This window comes from Pieris rapae, chromosome Z (assembly GCF_905147795.1).
Source record: "Pieris rapae chromosome Z, ilPieRapa1.1, whole genome shotgun sequence".
Classification (NCBI taxonomy): Eukaryota; Metazoa; Arthropoda; class Insecta; order Lepidoptera; family Pieridae; genus Pieris; species Pieris rapae.
Genome location: NC_059534.1, coordinates 11,592,642 through 11,620,548, shown reverse-complemented (window position 1 = coordinate 11,620,548; position 27,907 = coordinate 11,592,642). Strand labels below are relative to the sequence as shown.

The window sequence follows — 27,907 nt, the reverse complement described above, 5'->3', positions numbered from 1 at the left end:
CCGTTTATAGATAGCAAACGGGTGACTATATTTATATATGTGATTACTTGTATATGCCTTATGGAAACTGTATATAAAATCTACGTGGACTGGTCAAGAATTGAGTAAAAACTTATGAAAGTTTATAAGTTTTTGAATTATCTTGGATTTGTCAGTGAGTGACCCTTACTTGGTCATAATCTATAGAAAAATCCCATTTCAAATATTCAGATTTCATTTTGTAAGTAAAAGCAAAAACAGGTCAAGTTATTAAACCCTAAACAAATTATCTTGTTTTCTTAGCCCCAACACAAAGTAATAGAAACAGTGAGAATCGTAAACCAAAAAATTAACTGGACTGATTATTACTCTTATCTTGTCGATCGTTGGCGCATCTTATTTACTGTATTATCTGATCATATTTTTCTAATATATATAATACCGTCATTACTATGTCAATTTTGGTAATAGATTAAAAGAATAAACATGTTCTAAGAAGTCGTTTACGTGCTCGCGAGAATTCTAGCAGTGTGGGCGTCCATGGGCGGCGAATCTTCTGAAAAATTATATATTTCTAAGCCCAATCATCATGTGGAATAACATTTTAGAAATTCATATAAAAAGATTACCTTATTACTGTTTATATGCTCGACTAAATTGATTGTATTCATAAATAAAACAAATGTCGTCATGATCACTTTTATTAAAATTATCAAAATTAAAAATAACATTCACTTCAAACAAAGAAACGCATACGCAAGAACTACAAATGCCTTAATGCTCTTTGCTTCGATTCACTTAACTTCGATAGGTATATAACTAAATAATGTAATATTACTATATATGTCCCAAAGTGTTGTCATACGTTCTTTCACGGAAACGTAAGTGTTACATATTTCGTAAAAATCAAATTGTTTTACTATATTTTGGCGTTTATATCATTGCTATATATCTCGAAATTATGCGTTTTCATAATATATTCGGACATCCACACCTTATAGCTACACTACAATTATAATGGACAGAGATAATAATAACAGGAAAATGTTAACTCTTTTTAATTTCTCAAAGAGAGCAACGTATTTATTTTCTCAAAACTTTTATAAAAAAATACTTAATGTGTAATTACAGAAGAGGTAATCTGTAATCACTCACAGTATTATTTACTATAAAAAATTTCTTAAACGTAGTCAATAGGATTTACAAGATATATCATAACATAATTTGACAATTCTGAAATAGGTTAAAATGTTCTTGGGATAAGTGCTAAAATCCCAATAACTGTCTTCGTCGTCAATAACCAACGTAAAAAATCTATTAAGAATTCGTCATAACTATTAAAAACATTGAGGAATACCTGTTAGCGCTCAATGTGATTCCCATATGCCAAAATCGTGTTGCACATATTTACTATATCAGTACTACTATACTTGACGCTGAGAGTATAACGAGCAACTGATATAGAATTGTTAACAAACTTTTGGTTAATCGACTAAATACATTTTTGAAATGTGGGATTTCAATTAAGCTCTCCTGAACCTGTCAGAACCTGATTATGCTTATTTGTATTACCGAAACAAAAATATGTCAGCCTCTACCGGTAAGCAACAATTTCATGTAGCATTTATTAATATGAAAAAGTGTGGCTATATACAATTAAAATAATAAGTAATACGATCGGGCCATGATGTATACCTTTTTTTTAGAATCCAATATTTCACTTATATACTAATGTAATCGCTATTGATAACTGTACCCACACAAACAAAGACTTATTGCTTAATCTTTAACAGTCTCGGGTTTTTAAACCATCGGGAGCTTATAAAGCTTTTAACACTTGCATAATACAGAAATACTTTCGGTAGAACGTCATCAAGATACTGCCGTTGCCGCTCCCCTGGTAAACATTATTTTATTATATCTCGACGTTAATATAAAACATCACTTTTTTTCAGTTGAGCTGCAAAAATTATAACTATATTTAACAACAATGAGCTAAGGAATTCCTTTAGGTTCCTGAAGTTTTGTGATTATTAACAAATGTCTAAGTGATAAACGAAATGTTTAGTTTGCCTGATCAGCTTGTACAGTATTAAATCGACTTAAACCCTACATAGTGTTTATAAGTAAAACAGTAGTTAATAAGAATACATTGGCTCGTATTTGAGAAAGTACTTGAAGACAAAACTTCACTTTCACACTGTTGACATAAGTGTTCATACGAGTAAATTAAAAATGGATTATTATTTTGACACTCCATTTGAAAAAAAATTACTGCTTTTCAAACAATAATTAAATTTTATTATTTTAATAGACAACAATGCGTCTTACTTGATTCTCAGTAGTCAGACCTAAATGCTTAACGATGCTGTTTACCAATCTTAATCGTGATAATTTCGTGTTATGTAATACATTCATACAGTAGTTTACAAAGTGCTACAATCTCATTTCATCCGCCCTGGCACTCTGTACCTGCCAATAGTCCTTACGATCCCAACTTTTATGTTGAGTTTTTTGAACGCGATAACAAGGTTACATCAGCGAAATTGAGTGAAATGTATTGGAAGATACAGAGCGCCGGTTTGCTCTCTATCAAGAAAGAATATACTGTCTAGACTTCTTTAAAAACTTACCAGATGCCAGTACTGACGTAGGAAATTTAAAACGTGCTACAGGTGGTGATCCTAAATTTGATGGCGCTCTGTGTACAGCTGAAAAAAAATGTCATGCAAATGAATTAAAACGCCTGTTGGATTACTGTATTTTGTACTAGACTGCTACGCATAAAGGTTGTTTTGATATGGACACATTGACAATTATAATCGAAAAACACCGTGCAATTCAAAACTGAAAGGCAAGATTCCGAGTCGCAAATTTGATAAAGGAAAGCTGGAAATTATGCAGAAACCAGTATTCTCGTAGGCACTCGAAGAAACTATTACTGCATACGAGGGGATTGCCTTTTGTCCATTTTAAAATAAAATTTTATAGGTAGGAATCTTACAAGCTTTTCTTGGATTATGAATAACTGTGTAGTCCGGTAATGGTACCGGAGGCAGATCTTCATCAGGGGGTAGTTGGGACCTCATTGGTTGTGACGTAGATGGAAGGTAGGACCATGGAAGTTGACGATCAAGTTCCGCTGTGCTGGGCCTGAAGTCACATGTAAAATGATTTCAATTATATTTAATCAAATATAATATATTTTATTCATCGTGGGCTGACAGTACAGATTCTTTATCCAATTGAACCATTTTCTATCGTTCCCAGTACGTCATTTAGTATTAAAATTAAGTATAAAAAAGTAACTCATAAGATAGAAGAAGAATAATTATATGGGAATTAACTAAACTTATACCCGGAAGCTATCTTACATTTGTATTATACATATATATTATACTACTTATTTGCACTTAATTCAATAATGTCTGAATCGAGATATTTGGCATTCTTAACATTCATTGATTGACCACGACCTGGAATGTTTTAAATAATCTTAATTTTAAGAAAGTAAGTACTAACTTTTTGCTTATCTTCTTTTCTGTAACAGAAAGTTGCGTCGAGCTCGTAGACGGCTGGCTCGGCGCAGCTGTCCCCACAACTGATATGTCAATGCTATTGCTACGTTCCTGAATATTTTCTTTATTTTCCGTTACTGGCGGAGTTATTATATCTGCTATGAACTTTACTTTTCTGTAATAAAATGGTTATTAAAAGTACGAGTTAAGAAATAATCTTATATTTTTAACCACATTGGTCAATTGAAAACCATTTCGAATTTCTAGATAAATAATTATCAGAGAAACAGATAAAAATGTGTGACACTATAGGCATTTCGAGGTTTTTAGCTTAGAACAATCAAACGTTTCGATTTTAAACTAAGTTTAATTTTAATCTACTTATATAAAAAGTAAGTGAAGTCAGCGCGAATCTAGCGCCAACTGTATTTGAAACTTGTGTATGTCAAAATCCAATACCTTTTGACTTATAGGAGTTATACTTAGCACTAAGCCTTGTCTTATTTACAGACTCAGCTTACGGATTTATATTATTGAAAATACATAAATATCCTCCTTTTTGAAGAGAATTGTATTTATATTAATAAGTTGATTATTTTAAAATTTACATTTAGTGTTTATAAACATAACGACCTTAATATAGATCAAACCTAGAATTAAAAATATATTATTTGATTTTGCACATGTTGAAGATCGACCAACGAAAGAAATGTCCTCTCCTGCTAATATTTTTATCGTAGAACTTACTTATCCATCTCTGGGTCTCCTTTTCTTGCTAATGTGGGGCGCGGTATACGATCAACTTCAAGATCGTAACTTGTTCCACTCGTTGAGACGCTATCTTCAAAATTTGGTGTGTCCCTTCTAGCAAATAGTTTGGTGGTGGACGGTGCCTCTGATATATTATCCGCCTACAATAATCACATAATTACTAAAAGAACATCGAGTAGCGAGGTTATAGGTTCGTTGAATAATGACAATACTAGATAGAATAGAACAGCGCTAAACTTACCATAACAGTGACCTCTCGTTTCTTGATCGCTACAACTATCAAAACTACTATGTTAAAGAGAAAAAAAACACCCAGTCTTCCATATACAGCGATCATAATCCAAACAGCCAATCTCGTGTCCAGCACTGTGTTACCTAATCCACTCGCTGTCGCTCCGATATAGTTCATAATCTCATTTAAAGTCTGCAAATCATACATTAAATTATGGAAACAGTGCTACGTATTTATAAAAACATAATAAATCTGTGGCGCTACAGCCATTTCAGGTGTGGGCGTGAAATTTCATGAGCATTTTTCAAACTGATAGGCATCTGTGCCTGACGTCGACTTTTTGGGCCTACGGGATACCGGTTTCCTCACGATGTTTTCCTTCACAGTTCGAGCAAATGTTAAATGCGCACATAAAAAGACAGGCCATTGGTGCGCAGACTGCGTTCGCCCGTCGACTTCAAGGATGAGTCTAACAGGGTGAAGCCACTCGGCCAATACTGCTCGTGTTTTTAAGTTGTTTAAAGAATATTAGAAGTAAAGTAACAAAATTATTAAAAAAAATAAAAAAACTTCATTACATTTTTTTAAATACACATGATTTCTATTTCTACAATTTGATGTTTGATAGTGCTACTATTTCAGTAAAATATGTTTATTATAGAACATAAGATACAGGTATCACTTATTCCACGTCATTAAATTTGAATCTGTAGGCATTCCTTCTCATCGGTAAATAAGACAAAGGGTGTAGGCCGAAAGGAAAGCCGGCGTAAAAAACTCTCGGTACTCTTTTAAAAAAGCAAATCATTAAACAACACTTATTTTAAAATAAATATCGCAAATTAATTAGAAGTAGCCTGTCTAGCACTAGTCTCAGGTCCTTTTATGAACTTGATAATCGATAAGTTTATAGTAAGCCTTTTTATTCATACATTTCTTAAATTTATAAGAGAGCCTCAGGGATTTCATTGAAAATAGTCTAGTACGGGGAAATTGCAGCCTGCGTTTGTTCCGAGTATTAATATTCTAGTAAACTTATCACTATTTTTGTATACATACATAATATTTTCATAAATATATTGCGAGGGGAAGGTCAGTATATAAATTGAATTGAATCTCTCAGAGATTCCCTACATTTTAAATTATATATTGCACGAATAGCCCTCTTCTGCAGGATGAAAATAGATTAGACATCAGCAGCATGACCCCATAATAATAAGCCATAAGTCATTAAGCCGTGAAAGTAACTAAAATAAACAAGTCTGGCTGTATCAACATCAGTCAGTGAGCGAATTTTTTTAACTGCGTAAGCTGCAAAACTAACTCGCCAATCCTTTCATATGAGGGGACCACTGAAGTGTTGAACCCATGTTGATTCCAAGAAATTCAGTTGTAACATCCAAATTCAATTCGTCAAATCATTTATGATTGGTCTAGTATTTAATGCTTTTCGTTATTTATAATTAATGTATATACTCACTCTAGTGAAAAATACGTCATTGGCGAATATCACAATTGCGACGACATCTAATGCACAAATGCCAATCGTTATTACTATCCAAGGCCACTTTGTCGGCGTTTTTCTATTGTTACTCCAGCTGGCTGAAATTAAATCTTTACAATGTCCACAATCCTCAATTATTAATAAAAATAAATGCGTCAAACATTTAAAGTGATAAAGGTCCTCGGAACTACCAATTATATAAACCGTAGGTTAATTTAAACCATATATTATCATTATTATTAATATAAAGAAGCCAAGGGATTTCACCTATTGAGAGCAGCCTTTCTTGATACATGTATGATCAAAGCCAAAATATTTTTTATTCGAACCAGTAGTTTCTGAGTTGATCTAAGAGAGTGAACTCGCTCGTTGAAACAAAGAAAATTCAGATTTTAATATTATTAAATCAATCATTATGTTTCGGTAGTCGACACGTGGAACACCTATGAAAAACCTTGATTTAAAATAACAAACTGAGGAGTTCACAATTGAACTAAATTAGAGATTGAGAAAAAATTAACGATACCACATTCCGTTTGATTGTAATTAAGTCAAATGATAAAAGAATTGGTTCTATGTCTGTAATATACATATATGAGGGTTGGAGAAAGAGAGTTCAATGCTAGTTTGATTCTAAACCTAAGACCAATGTATGAAGGAAATCTTACCAATCAAGATAATGCTTGAGAAGAACCAAAGGACTCCTAGACCGAGGTGTACACAGTTAATATAGAATGTTCTTGTTACTGTAAAGGGCTCTAGCCTTATGAGAACAAACGCCTGATTGCTCACTTCAGTAAGAGATTGTCCTATGTTCACTCGCTGCCCACAAATAGCTGGATCTAGATATAAAAAATTGTATTTGTTTTTACCCATTGAAAGTAATGCTACATTGGTCTTTAATTGTTAATTATTATCACTTACACATTTTATTGTGGGGTTACTTACTATGGTAATACAGGATTTTGATGTAAAGCAATTCTGGTAGATCTTGAAGAAAGTCAATCAAGCAAAAGTATTGCGCCAAAGATAGTGCGCTCATGACTATTTGCACCGCTGCCTGCGTCTGCAAGTAAAATGTAATTATATTCAAATAAAAATAAAATAAAATAAAATTTTCTTACTAAATTAATTCTGACTTATTGCACTCTTTCTTCTGTTTTTGTTACGCTTTAATGGAGTCACATAAGTACTTTAGTTAATACTGAATTAATTTCCTCATTAAATGGGTTGTTTTCTTTATATATGTAATACCGAAATGTATATTATTATGTATCACTATTATACTATATACTATAAAAATACATAATACGAATTTTTTAGTAGACTTACTTGAGTAGAACATTTTAGTATTAATATCGAAAACAATAGAACTGAGAAACTGACTATCAAATATAAATAAATGCATATTATAATTTGGAATTAGACTTGCATCGTAACTCATCAAGGCATTATTTCACTCATATTAGCTGATTGATCAATATTTGCAATGTATATATCTATGTATTTATTAAAGTTTACCACATCATAATAACATGACAAGTTCCTTATGGTAAGCATAAATGTCCCAAAAATTAAGAATACAACACCAGTTTTACTAGTTTTTTGTCGCTAAACAATAATATGCTGATAAGGTGTCAGTTAGTGTTAACAATGCATTTTTTAAATTGATCAGCCACCTGCCAAACATATCCAGCTACATACAACATACTACAGTGTACATAGCAAAGACTGTTCGTAATAAATAAGGTGTTTTTGTCTATTATATTATTGTAAACCTAAAGGTATTGTAGTTTTACGATGCTCTTATTTAAAAATTTTACTGTCAACGTAATTCTTAAGATCAGCGAAATTATCAATAGAAAGTGATATGTTATCTATGTTTTGAAATGACGTCCGAGTGATCGTGGTGTGTCCGCGTCTTGATAAAGTATATCAAAGAATTTATAAATTAGGAACGATAACGTAGATTACAAATGGCTGCCACGATACACACCGTAATTGATTTTCGCTCAACACGGCTCCAACACCACAAAAGGCCTCGAACCAAACTGAACATTTTTTAGAAGACGCACCTTATTTATGGGGCAAGCTACAAAATATGTCTTTACAATTTTTTTGTACGATTCACCCCTTTTTCCAAGATGGCGGCCGACAAGCGCGTCAGCCGTCAACCCCATAAATAAAGGTTTAAGTATGTCTTTACCCCCCAGCCCCCTACATGTCATATAAGTAAAATTGCGTCCTTTAAAAAATGTTCAGATCGTGTAACATTTCAATAGACTAAAACTAAGATTTGTAATTGTGAATTCGAACACATAATACATAAGAAATTCGCAAATGCACAGAGCAATAAATAGTTGTGATATTAGCTTAGCATGGTATCCAAAATCAGTTAGTAAATTAACATTTCACATATTAACATCAGCGACTCTATATCAGTTGAAAGTAGTTGGTGAAATAATTGAAAATACATATGTATTTCAGCAATAAATATAAGTAAAGCAGACGCATTTCATCGTATATTTTGAGTGATCCAAATAAGTGTTTCTTAAATTTCTGGATTTATGATGCGTCGCGACCGCTCTTATCAAACTCTGATAACATTTACGTTACCAGAAATACTTGCTCTACTTAAACATACCGCGAATTATCCTAGATCTTGCAACCATTTTTAATATGTGTTAAAGACTTGGGGAATTTTATGATCAAAGGTATATAATAGTCACAAGGCCACTCCAAGAGGGTTATCAATTCAAATTTATAGTAAGGATATTTAAAACAGTTCATAAGAAAATTCCCTGAAAAAAAAATGCGATACACTTATTATTTTGCATGCAATTAACGAATACTTGAAGAGCCTACCACGACTAGAAAATATATTAATTAATTTTCGCACAGCGGGGTAACAATAACCAATATTTAAAGCGAAGATTAGAAAACCTGTTACGAAAGAAGAAAATAATAAAAAAGATCATCACTCTCGTTTTGGAAATCACAAATATTTATATACAAAACATAAAGGTAGGAAATATTTATTAAGGATATGGAATAGTTTGATAATTAAAAACAGAATTTGGACGTTAACCAAAAATACATATTTAATAAAGAACAGTTTGCTATTATCCCAGCAGAACAATTTTACAATTATAAAAATACTCACACAACTTGCAACGCCAGCAAAGCCTACCAGACTTGCCATTTTTGATAAACACAAAAAGGGTAAGAAAATAAAAAGACTCGCTATGTCGACGAGTAACCTACAGCATCTTGAAGTATCAACTACATATCTTTAATCTCTGATAAAAGATAGGAATTTTCAATACATGACATGGCTTGGCTCATACGAATTGCATTAGATAAAAATTTAGTTTCAGTATTGAGCTTGACTAGATAATAATTAGATTTCGCGTACAAACTACTAAAATTAAATATTAAAAAAAAAACTTAATAAAAGTTTAGATTTTAACTTAAAATTTAAATACATAACATAAATAAATTTGGATACAAATTCTAGCGACATCTTCATGTGTTCAGCCTTTAATCCGATATTATAGTTTCTAGCATGAATTGTAGATAACAATGGCGATCTGCATAAGATCCACTCACAATCTTTTCAACCAGTCCTATGCTGAAAAGAAGTGTTGTTATTGTACAACACTACATTAATTTAGTGTATACTAGAAATTATTGTGTCAAGTACCATATTAACTTAATCAAATGGAACCGGACTAACAAGCTGCGACCCAGGGAATCCTAGCCTATCCTAGTGGGGGCAAGTGCACTTACTTTTTAACTACACATCCTTTTTTATGATGTCTAATTAAGTTGTTTCTTTCTTCTGTTTGCCGAGAATCGAACTCATCGAAATAATACTGATCGATTTTATTTGGAGTTACAGATTACCAGTTCGCACCGTCTAAACATAAGCCTCAGTCAGTCATCAAAAGCTATTGGCCAATTACATAGAAGAGAATAAACTTATAAACATACAAATATATTTATAATATAGTTTAATTTTATCGACCTAATTATGGTAGACCAAATCCTTGGCATACTGTCGGTGTATCGCGAGTGCCCCTTAAGACACTCAAGATGAAATTCATGGCCCCATTATTTTTTTTATTTCTGTCTTGTATGCATGTCATGTTTATAATATATGTAGCAGATTGATTTAGAAATTAAATTAAATGGTATTTATACTTAATTTTTGGAAGGTTAATGTTAATAAAACAGATTTTAATGGAAGTCTGAAATTCACAATATGTACAAGCATGTTATTAGTAAAGACTTAATAACATATGTATAATTAGATTAACACTATGGCACACAGCTGTTAGCGAATCTTGTTTCATATAAATACTGCTTATTTTCTAATTGTCTCAGTTGTGTTTATTTAACCGTTGTGTGTTTCTTTTAATTATGACTCAAATATGTGTAAGTTAATTATTCGTTTCCTGTTGTTGCTCGGTTTATAATTAATGAATACTGGTGAAATAATTATTAAAATCGTTTCAGTAGTTTTAATGAAACAAATGAAAAAAAATCTTTTCGCTTTATTGTAGATAAATGTAAACACCACTATGATTTGCCCACGCAATTATGAAGTAATTAAAATTGTTTTTCATTTCTCATACTTTACTAATCTAACAAACGTAATCTTATAGGTGCTGATCATGTCAATGTGTGTGTGTTTTGCGTCAGCTAACGACAAACACATAAATTTGACATCACCTAAGGATATGTATGTATATGTTTAAATATATTCTTTGTAGCTATCTGGTAACAGAATTTTAAAAATGATGACGACGACGATGCATACGATACGGAAAAAAAATGCTTATAGGAAGCTTTGATTCATGCAGTGTACAAAATAAGGCAACTGCGCCTAAGGCGTAGCGACTAGAAATGTGTAGTAGTTTAGTTTTGATAATTTGTGCCGAACACAAATCACCTCCTTTTTTTGTTTGTTAACACATTGAATGCTTAAACAATGGATAGTAATAGCCGGAAACCAATACTTTTTATGGCGTATCTTGATTAAGTAAATATGAATGTTTAAAAATACGTGTATGTATGAATGTATATTATTATTTTTATGAAAAATAACATTTATGTGATCCGAGTGGGCGGCATACAGCACATTGGGTGCCGAATACTCGGATCCGAGAGCTGGGGATGGCAATTATTTAAAAAAATGAACGGGACGTTCGCATTGTGGTAATAAACATACTTTTTTAATGTTTCTCAATTATTGTTAAATCTTTTCTAGTGTAGTTTTACTTTGTTCTAGGTATGTTGTTCGAGCTACTGTATATCAAGTAGGAATTTTAACTAACAAAACAAAAGATTCGGACTTGAATAAGACGTAAGTAGTCAAAAGTGAAGGCCCCATAATTTATTTCAATTAGGCCTATAGGTGAATTTATAATGAAACTTTACACTATAAAATATGAATACTACCGCATGACATGTAAATGTATTGAATATAGGTTATGTCTCGATTGCAATTGTATACAAGTTTAATATATATTTATAAAATTTAAAAAAAAAATTAAAACTTCTCAACTTTAACAACCACGTTATCCGACGTCATTGGATTTCTTATTTGGTACTAAAATCGGGAATAATTATTTTATTTAGAATTAAAATTAGTATTAATTAAGTATTTCATTTGAGTGAACGATAGAAAATAGTTCTTAGAAAAATTGGATGATTTGCAGTTTAATCTAATAAATTGTTGTTTTCGTAGTGGTGAACAAGAATCGATAACATTATATCAGAACAAAGGTACTGGAATAAATCTTAATAATATACCTGCACCCCTGGTGACCAATGTGACTGCTGAGAATATAATGGGAGTTGCTCCAGCCAATGCACCGTTCCCACTTAATATGAGCCTACTTGGTAGGTATTTACCATACAACTAGGACTCAGTATGTATATTTTAAGCGATATAGCGTATACAAACCAACAACAAATAATTTGTTAAATTTATATTAATGCTCCTATGAAGTTCAAGTAATTCAGTTTATAATACTCTAAAATTACCGTTACCTATATAATATCATATCACATCTTAAAATGCATGTTAGGTAAGCAGAAAAAAAGCTTAATAAATACCTTTAAAGCAAATTGATTGTCGAGTGAGTTGAGAGATGTATGAATGTTTATTTTAGGTAATAAGGAGGCAGCTTTACAAAGAATACCCCGGGAAGTGGTTATACCAGCCAACATCACGAAGGCTTCACTCTTTATTCCAGCGGCTGCTGGGGTCCAGTCAATCTCTCTTCCACCACTTCTATCCTTCAATAATAATATTTCCAAAATACCTGTACCTCTCCCCAATGTATCTGTTGTGAGCTACACAAAAGCCAGTACTCTTGTTAAAAAACCTTAATGGGTATTAACCGCATATCTAGAGTAGTTGCAGAAATAAATAGGAATATGTATATTCATATCTCTCGCTGAATTCGACTGTAGATTTATTTAAGATTCATTTCGAAATTAAACCACGCAAGTTGTAAGAGAAATGTAACTCAAAGTAATAATAAATAAAATATGTTTTACAAATTGAAACATGTTTCATTGCTTTATTTTTAAATTGGCCTTAAATATGGTATATATTAGTTTAGACTGATACAATACTTTATATTTGTGAGTAATGTTCTAATATATTTGGTAAACACGCAAGACAATATTTTTTATTTCAACGAAAGGATAATAACTTAAATGCTTAATAATTAAAAAAATACTTTCTACAACTTTCATGTTAGCCCTATACATAACAGCGTATACTATAATAAATCAATAAAAATGAAACAATATTTTTATTTATGCCGTGCCCTATTGACCACGATATAGACCACCATGGTTGTGCCTCCATATCGGGCACCATAACAATTACAGTTAGACCCATAAAAGCGGCGCTTGCGCACTCAACACGTCCAAAGTGCGCATGTCTACAATTCGACCAAAGGAAGAACAAAGGACTAGCAGTAGCAACGGTTCCCGCAGAAGCGCGCATGCGTTCTATCATCTAATGATTAAACATAACCCGCCTCGGAGAGATGCCGCGTTTTTGGTCGGATTAAGCTTTAAAATGGTGCCATTTTATTTAGAAGGATATCAGCAGGTGAGCTCGTGGTCAGTGTCAGATGGATTCCACTAGGGATGAGTTCGCCAAATCTCAACGAGAGATGCCAAAGTGCTATGAGCAATGGTAAAAAACACTTAAGCACAGATTCTAAGGAGGATTCGCTGGATAATTCTGTAAGTTCTTTTTATTATAGGCATTTTTGTCTTATATACGACATATTATATAACTTTTAATGCGAAAGTTTTTTTATTTATATTATGCGATGCTGCTTTTTTATATATTGATTTTTATTTACGATTTCTGTATAAAAGTTATACTATTTTTTAAATCATTTAATAATCTGCATTAAACATCATACAGATACCTAGTTTTTGTCCCTTGCCCCTTTCGGCCTCAATTTTTAAAAATAAAATTCATAGTAGTACAGAATAAGAATTGGTAACCAGTTCGGAGTAGTTAGAATCACCAACACTTCAATATTAAATAAAGTAGAATTCAGATTCTGTGTAAACATTCGCTTTGTACCAGAAAATAGGAACATCATGAAATGTTTGCTGTGTGTTTTTACTTTCGCGAGCGAGCTTTTATTTTCATGTATTTCAAATGGAAACCATTCAGGTTTTGTGTTATTGTTTATTGACAATGACCCCAGGAATGACCTAGAACTTAGAACATTCCAGTTCTTTCAACGGCAAGGGTTAAATAAAATCAATAAGGAATTTTTGCTTAGTTTAGCTCTTTTGCTAGCTTTGAACTTGTGTTTCGACTATATTCAACTAAAACAGTCATCATTTCGCAATCTTTTTCGTAACCATCTCAATTGCAATTACATAAAAACTTGATTGATAGGTTTTAGGAAGTAAACTCTTGGAATTTGTTAACGAATCACACTCAGTAAGTTTGCAGAACGTATTATGAAAAACATCGAGTACATTTTACAGATTTTTTGAAAACAAAAATAGGATTTAATTTAGACTTTGGAATGGTAACAAAAATGTCTGAATTTTATAAAATCCTTTTTATTAAATAACCGCGATTATAATTTTACCAAAGACATTGAAACTTGTATCCGACGCCAGAGATAGGATGCCATAGCAAAAATTCTGATGAGGGGCTGTACGTCCATTGATGATGATGACTATGTATTTTCTTAAAAATGTTTTTTTTATAGATTAGAGAGTCAATAAAATCAGAAAGAACTGGTAAATCCGAAGAAGACTGTCGTAGACGCACAATAATTGTAGAAAAGAAAAATGGGAGCTACGGTTTTACACTACAAAGCTATGGGATACATTATAAAAAGGTGAGAAAAAGAAAAAATAGGTATATAGCGACAAAGCTTAAAATATTACAGTAAAAACTCATTTTTTATGGCCGCCTTTGCGCCGGAGGCTTCTCCATAACCGTACCATTTCATTCAGCGCAGCCTAATATTATATATAGTTGATATAATTTAAAAATATATATATTCACTTTTAAATAGTACAATAAATTATTAATAGTTAAGTATTTATATATTATCGAATTTATTTTTCAAATGTCTCTTTCTCTTGTTTTAATCAGGAACAAGAGATCGAGGTGATCACTTATGTGGATCATGTGGAGGCTGAGGGTCCGGCAGCACTCGCCGGCATGCGTGAAGGTGATGTCATTCTGTCCATCAACGGAAATGACGTGGAGAGAGCTGACCACACAGCCATCGTCACCGCCATTAACGCCTGCGACTCACGCATGCGTATCGTTGTGATATTTGAAGACTGCGTCCGAAAAGTTGAACTTCATCTTAAGTACATTAACATACAACGAACTCTTCAAAACAAAATGCGGGAACTGGAACAACTATCTATTCGGGAAAGGCAAGTATTCGATTCAAATTGGAAAACCCACAGTCTACCCTCGCAGAAGAAGAAAACCTCTCCGTCGGATATTATCTCAGACTCTGAAGAACCAGCCGCCGACAATATTAGCTCTTACTGCCGACCAACTCTATCGAGCGAAAACGTAACCGCCGCTAAGCCTCCACAACCTAACGTGTTCATGTATCAATATTTAGATCCCCGATACGGTACGTGTATTATACAACCAAATATCCACACCGGTAGCTTCGTCATTACAGTTGGTTCACCGCGAAACCGACGAGACTGCCATCATTATGTCGTGAAAGCGACAGGCGAATGTCACCGAGCGTCAGAAGCCTACAAGGTTTCAAATGGGAAACATGGCAAGCCCCACAGGAGCCACAACCACAGCTGTACTCCATGCGGTCCCGCATATAACAACCAAGACGCAAATAGTCTAGAGGCTTACGATCTCGCTAGCCCTTGCTGCGATCCTCATTGCGTACCTAATGCTAGGAAGAAAATCAGGAGAAAGAAGGAATGCTCAAAGGAGCATAAACGAAAAGAAAAACATCATGTCGATAAATCAACTCAGAAGACTGAGTGTAATCATGTTCACTCAAAGAAAGTGTGTACGTCCGGACATTGTTCCGGAAGATACCGATACTTGACTACGGAATCGACACAGACGAGCCAGTGCAGCCTTCAATCGTACGCCACAAGCAACGCCACGGTACCGTGCGATAACTCAGTGTCCAGCTACAGTACTTCACTCAGCAGTGATACCTTGTTTTGGGAGAATGATCGCTCTGAAGCTAAATCTTCACCAAAAATTCAATACCAAAGCGCACACCAGCACGTAAAGCCCAAATCTTGGGATAATCTCGCTACGAAAGCTATTGGGGGCTACGGTTTCGGTTATGGCTATTTAGACACAACTACTAAACATTCAAGTAGATCTAAAAGTCACGGTCGAAGTCATAGCGGACGCAGCACTCAGAGTCACCATGACTACCAACATCACTCGCAGGAAAAACATTCCCATAGGCAGAGTGGTACACCACACCACTATCAGACCTATGTCAGGACACACAGCCACACCTGTCAGCCTAATAAATCAACGGAAAGTTTGATCGTGGTACCCAAATACCAATTGGAAAGTAGCGGTTCAGAGAGTAGACTTGCGTGTGAATGTGAAAGCAACGTAGATTATTATAGACGAGGCCCCGTAAAGAGCCCTGCCGAAACTCACTCCAACTATTACGGCCAACGATTCGTCTACCCCACTCATTCTTATAAGAAAAAAGATTCGAATGTTAGTTCAGAAATAACGAGATTATAATTATCGCAAAGCAATTGCTCAAATTAAAACATAAGTGCATTCGAACGACCTCATTATTTGTGTTATTGGTTACGAATAAGTGGGATAACTTAAGCTTTGATTGGAAAATGGAAGAAATGGCTTGTAAAGTACGGACCTGCCGAGGACAATATTATTTAAATGTCCAAATGAATTTTACACCCGCTTTAAACGATCGCATTCTCTCTGTTTAATAATCGTAGATTAAATGTAAACCACTTACAGCTTTATACTCGTTGATTTATAGTTTTCATTAAAAAAAATAAAAAGTATGTCTAAGTTTTATTTCATCTACTTCGACCCTCTAATTGTATATTTCCAATTTATGGTTCCCTCAAAGTAGCTTAAGTTTGAGGTCGCGAGTTCGATTCATGGCTGTGCACTAATTGATACGACATTTGGACATAGATGGAGACAAGCGTGGTATTATTGAATCCTATATCTTCTCTCATGCAAACCGCAACTAGCACACATACCAAGAAATCCGCTAATCAATATATTATCTTTACTTCCTCGTGGCTATCGCCAAAATTCGGAGCGTGTATCTTCGAGTTCAGAGTGAGGTCAGATGAGAATTGTCAGAGTGGACAAGACAGGCATGCGGGTAACTCGCGCGAGCCTGCCCTTAGTGGCCCTTGTTTTTCTTTTTACTCAAACACATGCGCAGGTAAGAATTTTCTGAATTTATCATACCTACATGCGTAAGCCTTTTCATTTAATGAATAAACGCTCGTATCCCATTTCTTAAATTTAATATCCACTCCAGAAGCATTAGTAGCAAGTGTTATATTATTGGTAGTGAAAGCATGTACAAATAATTGATAAAGCGAAAATTGGGCGTCTGTCCACTCTAATATGAATAAGAACTTAGTTTTGAATCATCAATATATCTCTAGTTTAATAAAACTAAGCTTATTTTTATAATATTACAAATTCTAAGTTACATGACAGTAGTTTCGTTTCTCAAAAAGTGTCTTGAAATAGAAACTTAGACTTAAAAGTACTTCAAAGTCAATTTTAACTACTGAAATTAAGGCTTAGTAAGAGGCTATTAACAAAAAAACTAATTAGTCTAAGTGATAGTTATAGATAATATAAAACGTATTCTTGAAGGAACAATGTATTGGTTAATTAAATTAAATTTCCAGTGAAACATTATTATGTAACAACTAAAGTTGGGATCGTCTCTGTTGCATTGTATCCATGAAAACAAGCTATGCGATATACTGATGGTATGACGCATTCGTTACGATTTTGAGGGCTTTTTAAATGTATCGCCTTTTCTAAAGGGTTTATTAGTTAATTAGGTACCTTACCCCGCGCGGCATATTATATAGTCAAAATGAGTCAAAATGAGGGCAAAAAACCGCCTTCACCGAGGAAGGACCTTTACTTTGTACTTCACTCATTCCAGTGAGAGTGAGCTTCGATTACCCCGCGTCGGCTCAATCCCTTAAGGCTTAAGGCCAAGCGCGAGATTTTATTAGAAAAAAAAGTGTGCGTGTACCTACTAGTGTACACACGTAAGAAGTGAAACTTCTCTGACCTTATTTTTCGAAAAATTATCTACTGTATTCAACTTTACAGGAATTGGTTTAATAAAGCTAAATTGTAGAATTTCTAAATTAAATAAAAAACTAATCATATGTTCTGAAATATTTTTTTAAATTAATTAACTAATTAAAATTAGAATTTCATTAATGGTAATATAATTATTACTATCATTATTATCGTTATAATATGTTTTTGTAATTAATGGCTTCGAATCTCTTCGACTCAACCTTGGTAGTGACAAGAAAAAGATGGCGCTTAACGGAAAAATGTGACGCTAAATTTTTCAAAAACGCCGACAAGAAGATAACATATTTGCGTCTCTTTTGTCCTAACAGTGAACTGTCGCAGAAACCCACCAAGTAATGAGGTTAAATATTCGGCTATCGCATCACCAAACGATATAATGCCGATAAATAAACTCTCATTACGATTTTTTTTACATAAAGGGAAAAACGGCATGGAGGCCGACTTCATGTTAAGTTATAAAGTCCAAGATACTCAAATTGCCAAAGGGCACGCAAGTGCGTTGCCAGCTTTTTATTTGGTACGCTCCTTTCTTGAAGGACCTTAAATCGAATTGGTTCGGAAAGACATGGGGTGTACCCACAAAGGTGGTGCGTGGTAAAAATCCCTTAAAAGAAAGACGAACGTCAAGCGAACTTCGCTGAAACAATGCTATATTGCTTTATCATGAGCATAATTCATTCAGTCTTTAGTTGAAAATAATCTAATTTTCTTTCAAGTTATGAATAAAAGCTTCTTTGTTAAGAATTGCACACTTAATAGCCTAGCTCCGTCATCATTGTTCGTTGAGCTTTATTAGCAAAATTCATTTTTTAACGAAATAAAGTAATGTGTATTCTTTAAATAGAATCGTTTTAGTCATTTCAATCGAAGTAATCGGATAAGAAACAAATGAATGCATAAAGTATTGTTAGAGTGATCACACAGTATTAACCACTCGCTGTAATCACTGTAGGTAATTGTGTAGAAATAATAAAAAAAAACACTTTCGTCAATTTTTTTTGCTTCAAAGTGTTTTATCCTAAATTATTTTTTAAGTTAGATCTCAGGGGCCCATATTTTTTAATTTAAAATGACACCGTTTTAAATCAAAACACTCTTAAAGCGTTGCATTTGGATTAATCTCTAGTGAGGTTTTTCCGCTGAGTAAAAAATATATAAGTATATATATATATATACATATATATATCCTTAAATATGTTTTTTATATATATGTATATATATAATAAATCTTTATGTTATTCTAGAAGTACATACTTTGCAAATCACATGGATCAGAAGATTGTCAATTATACACATCGGATCCAGATGACAACATGGCAACATCACCATCTCACGTGTGTGGTGAAATCAGTTCTTTTGGAATCACGAGATTGAGTGACCAATTTCACACGGTAAAAACTTTATTATAGTGTAACTTACTTGACTATGACTGTAGTGCCATTTATTTGTTTTTGTTTGATAGACATTGGGCAGACTTGTGTCTGCTTCTGCATAAAAAAATGGGAATTGACACCTGAGTATCCCACTAAGCATAGGTGACACGAAGGTGTCAATAACAATATTTAACTTATGAAAATCAATCGAGTTTAATAAAAAAAAGAATAATCAATACATTTGAATTGTAGAAATAAAATTATGTATCTAATAAATGAAATATTAATATATAAATATAAAAACACCAAACATTATTGTCAAATTGGTGTCTGTATAAAGGCACTTAATATACTGCTTCTGCGATTTGGCGAATTCTGTTGCGAATAATATAAATCCTAAAGAACAAATTGGCTAACACATAACCAGGCATATGTTACGAATTAGTTTGAATATTTTAGGACAACCAGATAATAAGCAAGTAAAGGTTATCACGGCGATCTGTGTCGCAGTCCGGCTTTCCGTTGACCTAAAATGATTTAACTAAACAAGAGCAAAGGATATCAATTACGAAATGAAATCCTTTCCTAATTAAAGAGACTAAGATAATAATAATATCATAATTTATAACATTTTATTCAGCGTCAATTAGTGTCTATTGTGGGATGTTTGATTATAATTCGCCTATCTTTTGTTTATTTTATGTATTTCGTTCTAAAAGTGAGCGTAAACACTTAAAGTCAAGAGGTAGAAAGTGGGTCAGCGCTTTGAGCTATTCATTTTGTAAAAGCCTGAAGAAAGCTCTTCAGTTGGGTGACGTAACAAAAACGACAATTTGTATCGCTGAATAATTTTATTTTCATTTTTCTGATGAATCCATATGTCGTCTATAAAGTGTATCGATTGATAATGCTCACCAATAAAACTTTGAATTAGCAAACGTAATTTAACTGTATGTTAACCTATGTAACTTCTCCGAAATAAAGGCTTTTTATTTTATTTTAAGCAAAATGACTCAAAACAATTAAAGAAACTATTATTCACCTTTATCTAGGCGACACATTGTTTTTTTCTTAATTGTAGCAATTATTAGTGAAAATTTCCTATTATATTTATAATAGGAAATTTTCACTATTTACATCAAATTGCCAACTTTATTAGACAAATATAGACGCAAATCATTGCGAACTTTGACATATTAAATTGTATATAATGTTTTATTATAATCATTTGTACATTTGCAAGAAGTCACGAACTGTTATACAAGGCTGCAAGTTATGTTTTTATCTTTTTAAATATTAGAAGATAACTTTATTGTCAACATTCGTTTGCCTTGACCAATTAATATTGCACAATTAATATAACCGTCTTAGATCTAAAAAAAATTGTGTCAAGGCAGAGACATATCTTATCCCTCCTCTTTTTTTTCAAGCTTTAAGAACTACCTTGTGGTGGTATAAACTAACTACGCTTAGCGTGTTTTACATCTATTATATTGATTAATGTTGATATATCGTCTTTTATGCACTGTATTTCTTAAAGTTTAATCGCAGTGCGACAGGCAACCTACAAGTACTTTTATTATCTTTTCTTATTTGGGTTAATAAGAATTCATTCGCTGCGTTTCAGATTCAACCCCTCGGACTGGATACAGAATTAATGAAAAACATATTCTGTAAAAGCGTTGTTCACGTCAACACTGCTAATTATCATGAACCATTTGTTTATTTTCGTGCTCGGTATCCAAGAGATCGAAGACAGGCAACCTTTACTCCTAGAGGAAAATATCGAGGCCAAACTCAGTCACAATACTTGGCTATAGATAGAGGAAATGGAAAAGATGAAGGCAAGGCGGAAGCCCATTCTGCCGCAGATTCTTCAAGAGCAAGTGTCAGTAAGTATACGTTAAGCATGTATAAACGAAAAGTTTTGCTTCATATTGAATACCACATAAAAAATTTAAAAAATCACTAAACAGCGTTTTATAACCGTAGGTGGTAACAGCGGCATGGGCCAGGCACAAAGCCAGTCCATTTATGATCCGAATTGCGAGGATTGCTACGGCGCACCAAGACAGGAAGTCGAGAGCTTAAAACATCAACTTGGAAGAACAACAGATTACGGGCCAAGCTGGTCTAGCGCTGGACCTGAGTATTCATCGCGTTTTCCTGGAGGAACGAGGCATCCAGACCAATCACCTGATACTTCCTCATATAACCCAGAACGGACAGGTTTAAATAGTCCAAATGGATATATAGGTAGAAGTTACAGACCCGATGGTAAAATTATACCAGATGGCTCTGGCGGGGATAGTAATGGCTACGGTCCATCTTATAATTATGGTCCTAGAGGGTCTGGATCGAGTTATCCCGGCAGCAATGGTTATGGACCAGGAAAAGATATCCAATCAGGGGTAGTCAGTAAAGATAAACCTTATAGAAATGACGGAAATCCAACAAACAGATTTGGAGAACAAGTAGACAGGACTATCCCAATTGGCAATTTTCCTAAAAGTGACACAAACCCATTACATCCAGGTAATAATTATGGTTTGCAACAGAATGGCTACCCGGTTCAGGAAGGTAGTCACAATGGTATGCCAATACATGATTTAAATGACCAAACCAAATATTCAACTCCAGATGGCAGAGGCGATCAAACTTTACGGGGAAATTACATACCAAACGTATCAAGTCAAACTGGACAAAATAATAATATGTTGCAACATCAACCAAATAAAAATTATAATCAACCTACTTCCATTAATCCTAATGATGGTTCGTATTACAATCCGAGACCAAATGGACCTTATTCTCCAGGACAAAGTGGAGAAAGTTATGTACCGAATGGGGCGTCTTTACCTCCTGGTCAACTAAACGCCTTTGATCCAAAAACAAGCCATAATAATGCACAACCAGGAGCAAACGGACAAACACGTGTTCCTCAGCAGACTCCAACAGGTATTGCTAATTATGATCGTAACATATATCCCCCTGGTTTTTATGTATCAGGAGACAACCAGAGGAATTGGCCACCTTCAAGCCCATTCCAAACGCCTGACGGAAAAACTTATGTTTGTTGTGAAGTACAAAGTCCTTATGGTCAAAATAGTGGAGGGAGGCCCAACAATCTATTGACTCCAGGTATAACTCAGCCTGGGGGAAATTATGGATCTGAAGGACCAGGAGAACGCTATAATTTACAAAATGGACCGAGGCAATATAGCCCAGAACGTGAAAGTGGTTTTATACCGGGTGGACAGTACCAATATCCAAGTAGTAAATATACTCCTCCTGGAAAGCAATTTGTTCCTGGAAACGATGAATACGGTGCAGGTGGACAGTATAATCCAAGCGGTCAATATTCACCTGGGAGCATACCAAAATCAAGCGTCGTGGGTCCAGGCAGTCAAGACACCTCTAGAAGTACGCCTGGTACAGGATCCGGTGGACAATACATTCCTGGGAGAAATGGAGAACCAGGAACTGGAAATCTTGGGAGTCAATTCACTCCTGGAGGTAGTCCGGCTACAGGATCAGGGAATAAATATATTCCTGGGAGAGATACAGGTTCTGGAACTAGAAGCCCTGGAGGTCAATACTCTCCTGGTACTGGTCAAACTGTACCTGGACAAGATCTAGGGTTAGGACCTGAAGGGCAATACTCTCCAGGAAGTAGTCCAGTTACCGGATCAAGTGGACAATACGTTCCTGGAAGAGATATGGGATCCGGAACTGGAGGCCCTGGAGGTCCATATTCTCCTGGTACCGGTCCTTCTACAGGATTAGGTGGACAATACATTCCTGGAAGAGATTTGGTATCCGGAACTGGAGTCCCTGGAGGTTTATATTCTCCTGGAACTGGTCCTTCTACGGGAGCAGGTGGACGATACCTTCCTGAAAAAGACATGGGTACCGGGAATAGAGCCCCTGGAGATCAATACTCCCCTGGTAGTGGGTCCACTACAGGATCAGGAGGACAATTAATTCCTGGAAGTGATATGGGTCCACGGACTGGAGGCCCTGGAGGTCAATATTCTCCTGGTTCTAGACCTTCTACAGGGTCTGGTGGACAATTCATTCCTGGACGAGATATAGGTTCTGGAACTGGAGGCCCTGGAGGTAAAAATTATCCCGGTACTGGTCCTTCCATAGGATCAGGTGGACAATACATTCCTGGAAGAGATATGGTTTCAGGGACTGGAGGCCCTGGAGGTAAATATTCTCCTGGTACAGGTCCTTCCACAGGATTAGGTGGACAATACATTCCTGGAAGAGATATAGGTTCTGGAACTGGAGGATCTGGAGGTCAATTTTCTCCTGGTACTGGTCCTTCCACAGGATTAGGTGGACAATACATTCCTGGAAGAGATATAGGTTCTGGAACTGGAGGACCTGGAGGTCAATATTCTCCCGGTGCTGGTCCTTCTATAGGATCAGGTGGACAATACATTCCTGGAAGAGATATGGGTTCAGGGACCGGAGGCCCTGGAGGTAAATATTCTCCTGGTACTGGTCCTTCCACAGGATTAGGTGGACAATACATTCCTGGAAGAGATATAGGTTCTGGAACTGGAGGACCTGGTGGTCAATATTCTCCTGGTACTGGTCCTTCTATGGAGTCAGGTGGACAATATATTCCTGGAAGAGATATAGGTTCTGGAACTGGAGGCCCTGGCGTTCAATATTCTCCTGGTACAAGTCCTTCTACAGGGTCTGGTGGACAATACATTCCTGGAACAGATTTGGGTTCCAGGATTGGAGGCCCTGGAAGTCAATATTCTCCTGGTGTTAGTCCATTTATAGGGTCAGGTGAACGTTATATTCCGAGAGGATCCGGGTCAGAAACTAGTAGCTCAGGGGGGCCGTTCAATCCTGGAGGTGGAGCTAGTCAATACGATCTTGCAAATGGAGTACCTTCTGGTCGTGAAGGGCAAGGTACTAATTATAGACCTGATTCGGAAACTGGTGGTGGAAATGGTCAGTATACACCTAGTGTGACTGGGGACGGTGTTAGCTTACCTGGTGGACAATCTCTTCCTGAAAATAGATACGGTTATAAAAATAGTCCAGATAAAGTAGGAGAAGGACCGAATGGCGCATATGGAAATCCTGGATCAATTGGAAGCGGCACTACTGGGCGGTATCCAAATGGCCAGACTGGCACGCAATATGAGGTAAAATTAACTATTATTAAAACAACATACCTATATATCTTAATATATATATTTCTTGTGTGCGTGTGTATGTGACTGAACTCCTCCTAAACGACTGGACCGATTTAGACGAAATTTTTTGTGTGTGTTCACGGGGATCTGGGAATGGTTTAGATTCACAATTTTGTCCGCTGGACAATGTTTTTTTAATTAATTTTCAATTTATTAGTTGTTGTTGATTTTGGAATGTTTTACATTGGATCCGACAGACGGCGCTACCATCGCAGTGTCAAATTTTAAATAATATTCGAATTTTAATTTTAGTCTGTCCCGAAATTTAAAAAAACTTTTGTTATCATTGTGTTATATCGTGTGTGACCATGTGCTGGATCGTTAGATATTGTCATAACATTTGAATAATAATTTTCATCAAAATGGCTTATTAAAAATTGAAATTTTGAAATTAAAGACGTGTAGGCAGGACAACGTCTGTCGGATCCGCTAGTATATATATATATATATATATATATATATATATATATATATATAAATCGAGAGTACCTTAAATAATGAGTGATATGTTATATTAATTTACCCTAAAGTTTAAGAGATATTCGACATCTTTTACCAAATTATGATAATAATAATAAATGAATAATTTAATAATAAATTATAATTTGGTACCTATGAGTGAGAAGTATTTTTTAGTAATTAACCTATAATTATATTACTTTTTCAGATTGGACGAACTAATCCTTCATATAATAGTAAGTGTATATTGATAACCTTAACATTATATTATCTACGAGCGGTTACATTACTATTTTTTTTTAATTTCAGGTGTGCCACAAAATTATGTTGATCCCCAATCTGTTGCTGATGACGACGATTCAGAAGCCGAAGCAGTCGTATCTCAAGCAATTAATGGAACAACGGCCAGTGCAACTTCAAAGGGAGGAAATGATAAAGCGCGTGCTCAAACACATGTACAAGGAACGTATTCAGGAAGTGGCTCATTCCAAGCACAAGCACAAATAGCAGGTAAAAACAAAGAGGCTGAAAGCGAGGTAAGTGGAGGCAAAAAAGGAGCGTCGAGTTCCGCAACTGGAAGTGGCCGTAATAATAAATCTCAAGCAAGTGTTCAATTAGGCTCTGAGACAGGAGCAGTACAAACTAATTCCCAGAGTAGTGGAGCAATGCATTCTTCTAACTCACAAGTACAAGGCAGCGTTAAGGGAGGTACAGCTGATGCTCAAGCGCGTGGTCCTGGCAGCACATCATCGCAAGCACAAATTGGATTTACGCCTTTCAAAGATAGTGAAAAGTCAAAGCACGATCTTCAGAAAATTCCGTTTGTCGGTGGGGGAATGGCATCAGCACAGTCAAGTGGGCGAACTGGTCAGTCACAATCTCAATTACATGGTACTTTTAAATATGGTATAACATATAATGGTGCCGCTCAGGCTGGGGCCAGTATTGATAAGGATGCCATATTTCCAAACAGATTATCATTTGAAAAAATAGATGTCTTTAATGAGAAAGACAAAAATATAAACGTTGATTTCACTGAACCTCCCCCCGAACTAGAAACTGAGAAAACACCCGAGACAACACCAGCACTTCCAGAACTAGTAGTGGAAGAACAGAAAGAGGACGTAGTTACAACAACTGAAAAGAATTTTGATGAAACTTTAACAGATTCAGAAAGTAAATATGATGCTCATCCCCACGCTGACCATCATTCGTTTGAGACCACGCCATCGGAACCTGCTATAACAGATAACACGAGATCATTCCACAATTATTATGGCACTGAATATGATACGTACACGACAGATAAAGACGACAATGATGATTATGATTCCGAAAATTCAGACGAACCGGAAGTTGATCAAGGTGCCGAGTTTCCTAGTTATGACGAATACAGAGGAGATGCCACCCATCAATCACTACAAGTTCCAAGAAAGGGAGTAGATGTGCATCAAAGCACGGGTGGTAATACGCAACATATTGTTTTGGGGTCACTGAAAAAGCACGACGCCGAAATAACGCAGAAAAGTTCGGAAAGGCCAGACGAAAAAAGAATATATCAGCCTGGCGAGCGTGTGCCGGGCACAGGAGGATATACTATACCCATCGGCTTTACAGGAAGTGTAAAATCAGTTGCTTCAAAAGATAATACATATGTGATCGGGTCTAAGGATTCTCCATCTCAAGCACAGACCGTCGCTCTTACTCCTGGCACGGGAAAAGTAAGGTATACCTATCCTTCGAGTTACGGTAAATACGTCCATCCGACAAACTTACGTTCACTCAACAATAAACGCGATGACGACCGATACGTTTCCATGTCTAAATCGGTAACCCGAGATTTGGACAATGATAATAATATAAGAAAACAATACTCACACACTTACTACACAAAGTCTTCCTCCTGTGGCTACTTCACTTTCACGTGTACGATGGTAAGTAGCGCCGAAGGAAAAAAGAAAGTATGTAAACCGAAAATACCAACCAATCCTGATGGTACGCCAATAAGGTGCTGATGTGCAAAATACTGATACAGTAGTTTTATACACTCAATGCTACTTAATATTGTATTTTTAATTAGAGACTTTGGGGAGGTCATTAGTACTTTAATTATTTGTGAATAAATTACTGTAAAATATACTTAGCCTATTGAGAAATGTAAATAGTGTAATTAAGTGAAGATTAAACATATTATACTATATAAAATTGATCTTTATTAAGGCATTTCTAAAATACAGGCGCATAATGATTTATTTCGATTTAGTATTTGACATAATTTGGAGCTGCAGTGATCATTCAACTTAATATGTCCGTGTTGACGGAACCGAACGAATAAACCGCCACTTCTCCGAACATCGTTTAACGCCCGAAACCAATAATTAATCCACAGTCTCAGATTGGAAACAATCACCGTGGCAATCGATCGATCATATCTGCATTCCAATAACCAAACCCTCCGAAGACAATCCAGTTTCGACGACGGATAGAATGGAATCTCTTCGCTCTTTACACTCATATTTGATAATTAATATAAACCAAATAAAGTAAATAAAACCGTACAAATGATATTAAAATATACATGTCTATGTTTAAAAGATATCAAATAGCTTTATAATTAAGTATTTAAAATACAGGAGTGAGTTAAAATCTTAAGATATGATATTGGTACAGTTGCTCTGTCATTTTCATACAAAGGTTTATCCACATACAACAATCCGACCTACCATGGATAGCTTGACAGATGGCTATTACAATCTGTCGGTTTCGATTAAGATGTCCATCTTTGATGGTCAAAAATGGATTGATATAGGTTATTGGGATTGGGCGTAAGTATACAGTATAAACCTTACGACCCGTTACGACTATCATAGTTTTACGACCAAATATGAGTAGTCCCTTCGATGTCGTTATAATAGATTTTGACTGTATTTTGATGTACTTACTGTCAATATAATACAGCATTTTCATT

At 35.0% G+C, this 27,907-nt stretch overlaps 4 protein-coding genes across 6 annotated transcripts; 3 read left to right on the top strand and 1 right to left on the bottom strand.

Moving 5' to 3' along the window:
* Positions 1–667: 667 nt before the first annotated feature.
* Positions 668–9,285, bottom strand: LOC110995568. 2 transcript variants are annotated; one of them, XM_022262782.2, is made up of 10 exons: positions 9,168–9,285; positions 6,953–7,070; positions 6,673–6,846; positions 5,981–6,102; positions 4,510–4,692; positions 4,245–4,408; positions 3,502–3,672; positions 2,984–3,132; positions 2,613–2,690; positions 668–1,876 (listed from the first exon to the last, which is right to left on the bottom strand). In XM_022262782.2, the coding sequence occupies exons 1-10, from the start codon at positions 9,204–9,206 to the stop codon at positions 1,752–1,754; spliced, it is 1,323 nt and encodes a 440-aa protein (XP_022118474.2). In that variant the 5' UTR covers positions 9,207–9,285; the 3' UTR covers positions 668–1,751. The 2 variants fall into 2 exon arrangements, with proteins under 2 accessions (XP_022118474.2, XP_022118482.2); XM_022262790.2 differs by having other exon boundaries at positions 1,744–1,939.
* A 1,410-nt stretch (positions 9,286–10,695) lies between these two features.
* LOC110995755 lies at positions 10,696–12,583 on the top strand. The gene is made up of 4 exons (XM_022263070.2): positions 10,696–10,748; positions 11,298–11,372; positions 11,757–11,911; positions 12,184–12,583. Coding segments are annotated over exons 1-4 (453 nt in total). The 5' UTR covers positions 10,696–10,746; the 3' UTR covers positions 12,405–12,583.
* A 429-nt stretch (positions 12,584–13,012) lies between these two features.
* On the top strand, positions 13,013–16,555 carry LOC110995824. Its single transcript, XM_022263182.2, has 3 exons — positions 13,013–13,276; positions 14,275–14,406; positions 14,667–16,555. Exons 1-3 carry the CDS (start codon positions 13,178–13,180, stop codon positions 16,281–16,283), a joined length of 1,848 nt encoding a protein of 615 aa, XP_022118874.1. The 5' UTR covers positions 13,013–13,177; the 3' UTR covers positions 16,284–16,555.
* A 303-nt stretch (positions 16,556–16,858) lies between these two features.
* Positions 16,859–27,468, top strand: LOC110995743 (hornerin-like). Of its 2 annotated transcripts, XM_045634230.1 has the most exons (7): positions 16,859–16,968; positions 19,127–19,273; positions 20,883–21,147; positions 21,248–23,320; positions 23,507–24,429; positions 25,148–25,175; positions 25,249–27,467. In XM_045634230.1, exons 1-7 carry the CDS (start codon positions 16,870–16,872, stop codon positions 26,952–26,954), a joined length of 5,241 nt encoding a protein of 1,746 aa, XP_045490186.1. In that variant the 5' UTR covers positions 16,859–16,869; the 3' UTR covers positions 26,955–27,467. The 2 variants fall into 2 exon arrangements, with proteins under 2 accessions (XP_045490186.1, XP_022118736.2); XM_022263044.2 differs by having other exon boundaries at positions 21,248–24,429; positions 25,249–27,468.
* The last annotated feature ends 439 nt before the right edge of the window (positions 27,469–27,907 follow it).